Source organism: Alosa sapidissima, chromosome 18 (genome assembly GCF_018492685.1).
Source record: "Alosa sapidissima isolate fAloSap1 chromosome 18, fAloSap1.pri, whole genome shotgun sequence".
Classification (NCBI taxonomy): domain Eukaryota; kingdom Metazoa; phylum Chordata; class Actinopteri; order Clupeiformes; family Clupeidae; genus Alosa; species Alosa sapidissima.
In genome coordinates, this window is record NC_055974.1 from 14,509,485 (window position 1) to 14,521,814 (window position 12,330).

At 43.0% G+C, this 12,330-nt stretch overlaps 1 protein-coding gene across 2 annotated transcripts in view; it reads right to left on the bottom strand.

The window, feature by feature from the left end:
* Window positions 1–12,330, bottom strand: part of LOC121690141 — a 30,611-nt gene that overhangs the window by 7,151 nt on the left and 11,130 nt on the right. The window contains exons 4-9 of one of the 2 annotated variants that reach the window (XM_042070550.1): window positions 11,980–12,045; window positions 11,081–11,164; window positions 10,271–10,644; window positions 8,300–8,497; window positions 6,965–7,060; window positions 6,723–6,811 (exon numbers count right to left, since the gene is read on the bottom strand). In XM_042070550.1, coding sequence (XP_041926484.1) covers window positions 6,967–7,060; window positions 8,300–8,497; window positions 10,271–10,644; window positions 11,081–11,164; window positions 11,980–12,045 — 816 coding nt within the window. In that variant the 3' untranslated portion in view covers window positions 6,723–6,811; window positions 6,965–6,966. Of the gene's footprint in view, window positions 1–6,722; window positions 6,812–6,964; window positions 7,061–8,299; window positions 8,498–10,270; window positions 10,645–11,080; window positions 11,165–11,979; window positions 12,046–12,330 lie in introns of those variants that run through there. The other variant, XM_042070551.1, reaches the window with a different exon arrangement.

Consider the following 12,330-nt stretch of genomic DNA (forward strand, 5'->3'; position numbering starts at 1 on the left):
GGTCACTATAACCGTGAGGTTAAATTTTCATACCGTTACATCCCTAATCTGGAGATATGCCAGGTTAAGATGTGTTCGGGCCAATCAAATCGTTTGGGCAAGCTTTATATGATGAGGAACAGATGAGCAACAGTGAAGTTGTCATCCACATCAGCTGGGCTGAGTTGAGTCTGGCCAGGCTATCCTTATTAGGTAACTTACATTATCATATAGTCATAATCAACTTCTCAGTAATGCTTAGAATTTCAGAAATAAAACAGGTAGGCTACACCTCTTATGGCCTTAACATTCCCGTACACAAGATCTTACACACAGACCACACAGTGCTGGCAGGGCAAATGCTTACTGCGTTTCATGTTTTACTTCCATACTCTTTCATACTATGTTTTCAAAGTACAATGTAACCAAAACACTATATCCTCTATTTTCATGAATTTTCATGAATATCTTTTTGTTTCCCAGGTAATTTCAGTGAACTGTAATTGGGATGTTGCTATTTGATTTATCTTCACTCAATCAAAACAACACAACTGCAAAATTATTGATATTACCTGAGATACACAATTAAATAACATGACTTACAAGGATACAAGGATACAAGGAAGTTTATTGTCACATGCATATAGTTACTGGAAGTAAGAAATGCAGTGAAATTATGTCTGGTTGGTGTCAGCCTATTTGTGCATTAATGGGGGGGGGGGGGGGGGGGAGAAGAGGGGTTTAGTAGATTAAGTGGCAAGGGCTGCATAAAAAAGGTGGGGGAGGATTGGGATTGGGTGGGGGGCACCAACAAGGAGCACCCAAGAGCAACAGGGGAAAAACTCCCTTACCAAGGAAGAAACCTTGGGCAGATCCACGGCTCAAGGGGCTAACCCAACTGCCAGGGGTCTTGGTGTGTGTGTTGGGGGGATGACAGGGCAGGGGAGATGGGATAGTGTGCTGTGTATGTGGGGAGAGGGCAGTGTGCAATATGTGTGTTGGAGAAGCTTCCTCATGAGACAATGTGCTGTGTATTGGGGGGGGGGGGCAGTGTGCTGTAAGTATGTTGGGGATGTGTGTTGGAGAAGCTTCCTGATGAAATAATGTGCTGTGTATGTAGGGGGGGGGGGGGCAGGGACTTACAATTGCAAGCAGAGTACTGTATGTAATGTATGTGAGTGATGACAGTGAAGATGTGTGTGTGGGCGGGAGGGGAGTGGAGCAGTGACTGTCAAGTCAAGTCGGCTTTTATTGTCAATTTCTTTACATGCACTGGTCATACAAAGAATTGAAATTTCGTTTCTTACTTTCCCATGCAGACATAGACATGCTTTAAATACAGACATAGACATACTATAGACATAGCCATAGACAATAAACATTAAATTAAAGTGCAAGACTGAAATATAGAACATGTATGTATCAAAATAGAAATATAGGACATATATATAAAAAGGTAGTTGTGTTGTATATTTATATAATCTTAACAGTTACATGAAGTTTAAACTTGTGCTTGTGTGACCTGTATATTTACATTGATATGCAGTATGCAGTAATTTCAAGTGTGACTGTGTGTGTGTGTGTGTGTGTAGTGTGGGTAGGTGGGGGCAGTGTGCTGTAAGTATGTAGAGGATGTGTGTTGGAGAAGATCCTGAAGACAATGTGCTGTGTATGTGGGGGGGGGGGGGGGCAGTGTGCAGCAAGTATGTAGAGGAGGCTTACTGTAGCAAGCAGTGTGCTGTATGTATGTGAAGTGATGACAGTGATGATGTAAGTGTGTGTGTTGGGGGGGGGGGGGGGCAGGGACTTACTATTGCAAGCAGAGTACTGTATGTAATGTATGTGAGTGATGACAGTGAAGATGTGTGTGTGGGCGGGAGGGGAGTGGAGCAGTGACTGTGTGTGTGTGTGTGTGTGTAGTGTGTGTGTGGGTAGGTGGGGGCAGTGTGCTGTAAGTATGTAGAGGATGCGTGTTGGAGAAGATCCTGAAGACAATGTGCTGTGTATGTGGGGGTGTATGTGTATGTATCCATTTTTAAAATGTATCCATTTTAAAAATGGATACATAGTGTTTTGGAACCAAACTTCATATGTTGCATATCTGTGTCTACATTTTATTTCTATAATGGTAAACTCAACTTCTAGAACTTCCTAGAGTTAGAGTTTCTGTCCATGAAGGCAAATGATATGGTTATAAATGACTGAGCAAGAACGAATTGCAATTTTAAAACATCAAACTACTGAATGGATTAGCTTGCTTTGGTGGCTAAAAAGCTGCATACCATGTGTCAGTGTTTACTAGTTCATGGGAAGCATGGAGGCTGGCATAACGAGTGGACATTGTTTAAATGTATTCTTAGAGCATAACAGCTACTTGTTTGTATTATTTCTATCCTTGTGTCTATATGTAACCAGCGTTCGAATTATACCGTGAGCTTCGGGGGGTACCGCTATTTCGACTGGTGACGTCACTCTCCATTTTATATAGGCCTACACACATGATTTCACACTTGTGGTTCACAGTCACTATATTTCCTTCGAAATATAGGTCATATGACCGTGGCTGGCTGGCCGACAAGTTAAAAGAAACTAATCATACTAGCAAGCACAATTTACCTTGCACGTTATGGGAAGGGTTGGATTTGGGTAAACACTGTTTCAAGGTGCGCCCCGTGCGTAAATTTGCGCGCCACAGTCAAATATTTTTTGGTATAGCTGTGCAGTGCAAACATGGAAATGCATACAGAGCAAATAGCACGGGAATGGCAAACATACAACTTAAATTTAAGACCCAGAATTGTTTACAGATGGGCCACAGAAAGTCTCCCGTTTAATAGCTCACCTATTGGATAACATTACATTTTATTACATTTTTTCAGTACCCACCAAACTATTATTTTCATCCCTTTTGGGGGGGGTCCAAGTCCCATCTAGGGGGGTCGGACCCCCCCAATACCCCCGTAATTCGAACCATGTACGTAACCATTTATTTGTCTATTTATCTATTAATATATCTATGCATGCATGTATGTATGTATCTATCTACCTGCTTTTCCTCTGGTAACCTTAATGATTTCTTCTTTTTTTTTTCACATGATTAAAACGAATTGGCCACACATTGTTCCCCTAAAAGAAAAGTGTTGCTTCCTCATACAGTCTTGTGATACTGTTAGTAGATATGTGAAGAGGAAGTGAATCTAAGTGAATTTTGAAGTTTGAGTGAAAGGCAGTTTGATCCTGTCCATTGCAACAACTGTAAAAAGCAGTTGGGATTACCAACAACAGAGATGAGAGAACGTAATTCTTAGTTTGCGTATTTTGTGCGTATATATTGCATATCAGAATTATGCATTAGAGTGATGAATGTTGCAGGAGAAATCACCACCTTCATAAGATCATTAAGACAGTTTTTCTCAGTTGCTTTGTAGCATTCCTCAGATCAGAAGTGAAAATGTTGTTGAGTAGTCCTACCCTCCGAAACCATCAGTTGCTTAAGTCAGTAGGTCATATGTAACTATATACAAAATGTGTTTTTATGTACCGGTTTTTCAAGTGATTTAATCCTTAACAACCATAGTTCAGTCTCTATGTCTCAGCTAATGAGAAGCAGACTTGCTGTTGCGTGCCACATTGAGGGCCAAAAGTTCTGCACAACAGCAGGAAACAATTTGTGCAACCTGTGTCACACAGTGAAGTATCCACAAAAAATGTGTAACATGCTCCAAATGGTTAGTTTATGAATGTTATGTTAAGTTCCTGTGTCACACGATTGTGAAAATGCTTAGCCATGTTGTCAGTTGCCAGTTGTCAGTTTACTGTCAGAAGGCAGCAGTTTTTCTGTTTGGGATGTGTCAATTTCAACAGTTATAAGTTACGCAGACAGGATTCATACACACTGGCAGACTTGGAAGGTTGGGGGGGTGGAGGTGGCACAACAAGCCCTCTGATAAAATAAACAGTGACCTAAAACACTTAAAATCATGTTCAGCTCAACATAACCTGACTTAAAGGCAGAGGTATTAGTAGGTCCTCCCCTGGGAACATTTAAAATGTAAATCTAAATGTAGCTACCAGAATTAAAATGGGCCTACACACCATTAACAGCATTAATACTTTGTGTGATCAGAAAGGAAAATTGCATAATGCAAGATAATCTCCATACTCTCTTATGACTTGCAGCTTGAACATATTTGTTATGGTACATATAGCGTGGCTCCATTGGGTGTTGATTTTCATTTCGGCACCCATGTTACAGTAGCTCAAACCACTCTGCAACCACGACCCAGTTCCAAAATAGAAGGTACACCTATGTGGCCAACCACAATTTTGCCTCTTACACTGTTTTGTTTGGCTCATTCAGCGTCATTACTGTAAAAAAGTCAAATTCCTTGTTTGTTTATGCAAACCTGGCCAATGAAGCTGATTGATTCTGATTTACACATATCAGGTTTTCTATCAAGAAAAAAAAATATTTGCATTTTATTTTTTTCTTCATATTTTTGCATTAATGTCACTAGGAAGTGTGGTAAATTTCCATTGAAAAAGGCCTATGCATCACTCTGCAGTGGAAAACTTGTTGCACTGTCCCCTAAAAACTCATGTGATACTGTATGTCTGCAGTTAGGAACACTGCATGTAGGGGACAGGACCATTATAACATCTCCTTTGTGCACAAAACATGAAAACATCATATGATGATGACTAATCAACAAAATGGAACAAAGTGGCCAGGTTGACCAGGGCCCTGATCTTTTACTTGGACACAGCAGTTCAGTACAGGGGTACCAGTAAAAAGGGTTTAGTATTGTCGCCCCTGCTAAGGTAGAACAAAATCCTTTAGGCGATTTTGAAAAATTTCAGGTCTTAAATAGAGAACATGCCGGGGGAAAGAGGACGTCTGGTCACCTGACATTATTTGGCCAACCCGGTTGACACTTCAGCGTGTGAAATCGGGGGGGGGGGGGGGTTAGGCCTTTCAGAGACTGTCAGACTGACGAGTCCAGGAAGTGACGTCAAAAGCGCCACATTGCGTCATACCAGAAGTGAGATTCCGGAAGTAGGCACATCATTTTACGTTTATGGAGAATACAGCAGGAAAACACTGTTTTCTTTTAGTCTATTGAAAAAATTAACGGCTCCTACAGTACACACAGTTGCGTTCCGTCAACGCATTCCAGTGGGTGTTCCCGACGGTAGCTATGCAAATGACTTGAAGTAAAACCGTAATGTGATTGGTTGGTGCCGTCTGTAGATTGGCTTGATTGGCCGGTGCCGTCTGTCGGTGCAGCAACAGCTGAACTTCTCAACGCGAGCGGCGGGAGAAACGCGACGCAACGGACCCACAATTCAGTTCGGCAACGGATGGCGTGAGCCCATATAAAGTGAATGGGATGCGTCTCCAGCAACGCAACGCACGCAGCTGTGTGTACCTTCATTCCTTCATCCTTCTATCGTTCCTTCCTCGTTTCCTTCACAAAAATAATTAGAAGGAGGGATTAGGATAAGAGGAAGTAAGGAAGAAAGGGAGGATGGACAAAAAGACAAATGATCTGCTGTGTGACATTGACATGTGACGTGTGACATTGGTTTACACTACAGCAAAAAAAAAAATCAACAAGTAGGCTATCAACAAGGTTTCAGTACCATTGTTGCAGAAATCACATACAAGAAGGTATCCTTTTGATTTTTTGTACATTGTTGCACATTCCAACATAAGGAAGCAGCATGGGAAACTTCTGCCTTCTGTCGTTTTTCTGCCTTATTTTCTAACCGAGCCTGCAGTATAGCCACAGTACACTTGTTACAAGAGGGTCTGGTGACCCTTTGTTGCGATGCACTTCCTGCAACGGTCATTCGTCTCTCAAGACTTAACTCCTTCTCCCATAAATTAGTCCAGCTAATCTTTAGGCCATTCCTTCAACCCAGCACACTAGCAGCTAGTGCAGCGCATGCCATTTCCTATCTGACCCTTACCTACAACCGCAGAGAACATGTTTTTTTTTTGTTTTAATCATCGCTCCTTATACGCCTAGTTTCCTGTGGAGAACTTGTGTCATCGCTACTTCTAAGCATTGTTTGCTGAGGAGCGCTTGTCAAAAAGGCGGACAAATGCCCAAAAAGGAAGACACACTAGGCCCAGACAGAGGTCTTGAAATCCGGACAAAATACTCCAACAATCAAGTTAGCCTCCATCACTCAAGATTATTTTACTGTCGGATGCAATGTTAAAGCTTGTATCAGCGATTTCAGGCCCAAAAAACGCCCAAACATAAATTATCACATTCATCTATTCTTTCCTAGCCATCCGCCAGCTGTCTGCCCCATAAGCAGGCCATCAAAAAACGCGTCTCTGTAGGCAGCCTAGGCTCCGAGATCTGTACACAAAAACAATTGCTACCAACAAGGGTTGGCAACCCACTCAAAGGCAAAATAAAGTGTTTCAACCAATAACCATCGAGATGCGCGTTTAGGAGTTTTAATTGCACGGGAGGGAGGGGGAGGGAGTAGCGAGCTAGCTCTCTGTTTTGTTTGAACGTCAACAGAAGTGACATGTCCCCGCTATCGCTGATACAACATTTAAGCTGGAAAGACAATACTAGAAAATTTAGATGATTCTTTTTCTCTGCTTTCTTTTTTATTCCACTCCAGAGGAGACATGTTTGGGGGCGGGATAATTGAGCATGGTGGTCACCATTGTCCATGGTGGTCACCATAAGTGTTTGGGTGGAAAGTATAGGCTTGTGTTGTTTGCAGACAAAGAAGTTTATTAAAAGTGCATCCTCAGTGAGTGGATTTTGAACTCTGATGTCATCACTGACACACAGGATTGTCACTGGGAGAAAAAGACAAAACACTTCAGCGATTAAGATGAACAATCATTTCACTACTTATCTTTCATTTTCTAGGTTGACAATTTTTAGGTGTAGTGTGGTCATAAATGTGTTGTCTTATGGTCATCACACACACACACACACACACCTCTCACCTTTAACTGTCACACTTAGTAGAGTGCTCTGACTTGGTGTCCATGTTGTCTAGCTGTACACCCAGTTTATTTAGCACTGCCATTGCTTGGCGTGTCCTAAGAACGAACACACACACACACACACACACACACAGACACACACACACAAGAGAATGTACAGTACAGTGAATGAATAAAGCAAATGATGAAAGCTAAATAATTGGAGGTCATCCTATCAGCCAGCTTGAGTACTTAATTTTAAGAGCTAAAAAAAAAGCCTGTTCTTGCTGTTAACCTATGTAAAACCCATCTCCTCTTTATTGAAAACAAACCAGCAACAAACTGAAAAGTGGCCAGACTGGTAGGTTGGGGCAGATGAATAATAGACCTGACCTTCTGACCTGACCAGCTCCAAAAGCAAGTACTGGCAAACAACTGCTTAACATTCCCCACACCGCGTGTGTCCACCACATGTCTACAAAAACACCCAGAGGTATTCAGATACCTCTAAGAATTGCAGTATTATCATTGATCCACACACACTGAATCAAAACTTACTCTGCTTTCACAAACTGTACCTATCATAACCCAGGAATATTTTTTCAGAAAGCAGTTTTGGTTATAATTCAGTTACAACAACTCTATCTCTCTGTGGTGACATGAAAAGAGAAAAATAGCTGAAATTAGCCAGTGAAACTGAAGTGCCGAAAATAATTGTTTGTGTATTTGGAGTCAAGCCATTTGCTCCACAATAACACACCCACACAATCACAAGCCTTTTCTCTCGGGTCAACTAAAGTGCATCAAGATGTCCACGATTGGTTTGTTGTTGATTTGTTATGCCAGGAAGGGCAGACAACAGACTGCTAATGTCTGCTAAGTGCATCAGACTCCTTGCAAAGGCTACATTATTGCAATAATAATGGCTTATAGGATAGGATAGGATAGAACTTTATTGTCACATAGTCACAAGTACCAGTGAAATTGGCCAATTTCAATCGGACATATTTAGACACTCTCTCTCTCTCTCTCTCTCTCTCTCATCTCACACAAACGCACAATTTGACCGGAGAGATTTAATTTTGTCGGACATTTCATTTTTTTTCGGGTCAATGTCCAGCAATTACCGGACAACGGAAACCCTGACACACACACACACACACTTTCACTTTTCTTTAGAAAACACACATACCTATGTGCTGTTCCACTGTATGTCGATAATAGAAACCCTCACTAAAAACACACAGACATGCTAAAAGACAAAGGTATATGCAAATTCACACATGGACAGGCATACATACACATCATACCCCTGACAACACACACACACACACACACACACACACAAATACTCACATATTGGCCACGTCTTGGACTTCCTGCTTGAGCTGCTGCAGCTGGTCACTGAAGGGCTCGCTGCTGCCCTCCTGGTGGGCACGCTGGGCTGAGATCAGGTCCTCCACCTGCCGCTGGAAGTCCTTGAGCACGCGAAGTGCCTCTTTCTGCTCTCTGCGCTCCTCCAGGTGCACCACACGGAGGCGCTCCACATCTGCCCTGCATGTGGAGGAAGGGGAGGAGAAGGATGAGAGGTGAGTGGGGGTGGTCTATGTATTTTACATACCCTTTTGTCTGTTTTATAGCCCATTGGAACTAGTGCTGTTGTTGTTGTTGTTGTTGTTGTTGTTACTGCTGTAGTTGCCCCTCTGTTGCCCCTCTGTGCTAGATCATCTTTCCAGCCACCACGGATCCCCATAAAGGAGGTGGTGTGTAAGGCACAGAGCTGCATGAGTCATAGCTACAGCCACACAGCTAAAGAATTTATAGCCCTGCTGAACTTATGTTGTTGCCCTCCTTTCCTGAGTCAGAGGGTTGCAGCGTCAGGTGAACACGTAAAAAGTATTGAGGGGAGAGAGAAGCGCAGAGCTATCGGTTTTAAATTGTTTTTTTGTTATGTAGTTCCTGCTCACGCTGTTGTCGCCCTTTCACTCTAAAGCACAGGTACAGAGGATCACATTTCCTATTGGTGAATTACATAACGGACAGTGATGTCGTACCATCTGGACTCTACTGCTTAGGGACTCAATGGCCACACTGTCAGACTCGCGTAGGGGAAGTCACCTGGAGAACAGTGGAAATGATGTCTGTGGTGGTGGTGGGAACAAAGAACCATTTTCACTATGCGCTTGTAAGTAAGTTAGTCTGATTACTGTAGGCCTATGTTACTGGAACAGAATGGAAGGAAGCAAGAGAAAGTGATAGAGAAAAAGAGGAAATATCTGTTTGTGGGAACACATAATCTTCTCAGGGCTGAGTGTAGGCCTCATGAACTCCATTTTACAGTCCAGGGAGCAAGTGACACTCACCTAGAAACATAGGTGTCAAGTCCAGCTTCCTTCAAGTCCTGTCACATATTTGCTCCAACTATTCACTAAATAAGCTGAATCTAATTAGTACAACTCCTCAACCAGCTAGATCAGATAATTAGGGAAATCACTTGTGTTAAGTGCACAGGTAGAACCAATACATGGTAGGACTTTTACTTTCTGGAACCGGACTTTTACACCGCTGCCTAGAAATCGAGTAAGAGACTAAATTTGAGTTTCCTGAGGCGTTGTAGACCTTGTTGCAAACATGTCTATTGAAAGGGTGCAGATGTTTTTGTCAAAATGGGAGTCGAATGCTCTAACCACTAAGCTAAAAGCCCAGGCTTCCAACTCAGCGGTTAGAAGCGTTCCTAAGGTTAGGGGTGTGAGGATTTACACACGCAACTAGCATGCTAGCTCAGTTCGCCTCCATACAGTCATCCAGGCCTGGTTGGCATGGATACAGTCATCGAATTAGTTAATAATTCTTTCTCTAGCTGAGACAGGAGTTAACTTACTGTATGTTCATGTTTGATGAATCGTTCACCTTATTAAAGGTTGGAAGGGTATAATTTTTAGAATCTTTTCAAGCAGTTTTAAGAGAAAAATATGTCATTCAGGATTCTTCTTCGGCCTATCAGATCTTCTGTCGGCAAAATTACTTTAACTGTTTAACTAATGTTAGTTAGTTAGATAGCTGACTTGCCATAGACACACATTCTTTTCTAAATTAGTCATCAGTGACGGACTCAAAACGGTTATCAAAACCCCTGATAAATAGTCAGTTGCATTGTCATTTAACATCAAATCAACCAAGGGATTGCAAGAAACTGCCAAATCCGGCCCGTAGGCCGGGAGATCGAGTCCACTGCTCTAGAAGTTCCCCTGTCAGCTGCAGAAGGAGCACAAAGCACTGCCCCATGTTCCACTCCTGGGCTCTCCTCCCACACAAGCAAACTCCCACCTGAGCTCAGTGATGGCACTGAAGGTTGCTGACCGCTCCTTGGCTCTCTGTGCACAGCTTGGCATGTCTGCGGACAAGGCTCCCTGGCAGCAGTGGCCCGGGTTGAGGGCGTCCATCAGGCAGGTCTTGCTGGGCACCGGGTGTGGAGCCTTGCACTGGGGGAGGTGGTGGAGGTGGTGGTGTTGGTGAGTGTGGGCGGCGTGGTGGGGCCCGGCGTGGCTGGGGTCAGCGCCCACCTCGCTCGTGTTGGACGGGTGGAGTGGGTAGATGGGTGGTGGTGGTGGAGGTGGGAACAGGTTGGACGTAGCGTCTCGTGACAGGTGGTCATTGCTCTGAGCTTCGACCAATCTTATGAGGAGAGTCCGCAAGGTCTCCTGAGGGTGTCACATGTAGGATAGACATAGTTTGAGACCCATTTGTCATAAACTTAAGTGCTGTTTTTAAAAAAAATACTGATACTGTATGTATACATATAACACAAAACCACATATTTCACATGTATATCATAACAGATACAAGGAAGGAATTTTCATTCATAATATTCATAATCACATCTTGTAAATAACTTCAACTTCAAGTCATTTTAGTAATTCTGCCTCACATTGTGTCTAATAATCAGTCTTAATTAATCCATCCTAGACCCAATTAGTGACTCTTGAAGCAAAGATGGTCAGACACTCCAAACTCCCTATCTCACCTGCACACACCTGCACACACTGCATGCACACTCATGCACACTCATGCACACACCTGCACACACCTGCACACTCATGCACACACCTGCGCACACCTGCACACTCATGCACACACCTGCACACACTGCATGCTGCTGTGAATGAATTCCATCTTCCATTTCACGCTCTCGCTCTCCTTCTCCACTCCCCTGCACTCCTCCTGCAGGCCAGCATAAACAAACAGCACTCTTATCCTCCGTATCACCCACTCACACACACACACACACACGCACACGCACACACACACACCACCCTCGTCTTTTCCTCTCACACTGAAGGAGGGACGAGAAGCTAAACTAGTCGACTCTCGCCTGCTGAGGACTAAGGGTTAAGGGGTAAGAGGGCTAATTCGGGATGGTGGAGGAAACGAGGGGAAAAAAAGAAAAAAGAAAAAGAAGAAAACAGGCAAATGTAATTTGTTCGGATGAGGTCTTCAAGGGGGAGAGGGGAGTTAGATGAGTGGTTCAATGTGTTGGCGGTGAGCCATGCACAGCTCACATCTCTCTGACTAATGTTTCCCACGGCCCTTCTTCTGTTTCCGTTTCAGTAAGGGCCCCATTTTGGGTCTGTGAATGTTCCTGTATTTCTGCACAAGCAAATGGAAAGTTTTATGTCACACTTCAGCATCCTTGCCTATGCTGTCTGTACAGGTGGCTCCAATTTGGTTTTACCAAATGCTTACATTAAATGCATTTCAAATGCATACCGTTATTTTATATATAAGTATTTGCTGTATTATGGTATGACATTGTTTAATTGTGCTGCTTAGTGCTGTTAATGTCTCCGTATGTCTTAATGTTGTGATTGCCTGTCTGCAACTTTCTATGTGATGATGACATTCTGCCATATTACTTGCTGTCTGTTTGTCTGATTGCAATGCTGAACTCTGGGCCATTTGGTTCGGCCAAATACTGTGCATTGTCCCTATGAAATAAATGTATAAATAAATAAGATGCAGTCTGGCTTTCTACTGACCTCCAGCATGTGCAGGCAGTGAGTGATTTCAGAGGGCACCAGGCTCTTTGGCAGACTACGGAAATCCTGTGGGGACAAAACAAGGGAAGAAGAAAACAAAGAAGCAAAGCTGAAATTCTGTATTTCTGTCAGCACCCTACAAAATAAAATGGGAAATATGGGTGTTATTGCTGATTGACATCAAAAAACCATGTATATGGTGCAACAGTGCAACAGTGCAACAGTGCAGCAGTTCACATGACAGGCAGAGGGGCGTGGATTTCACATATTTGTTGTTTTGAATTTCAGTACTTGCATACACATATACATTTGAAAAATGCCATAAATAGTGGCATAAAACTTAGAGAGATT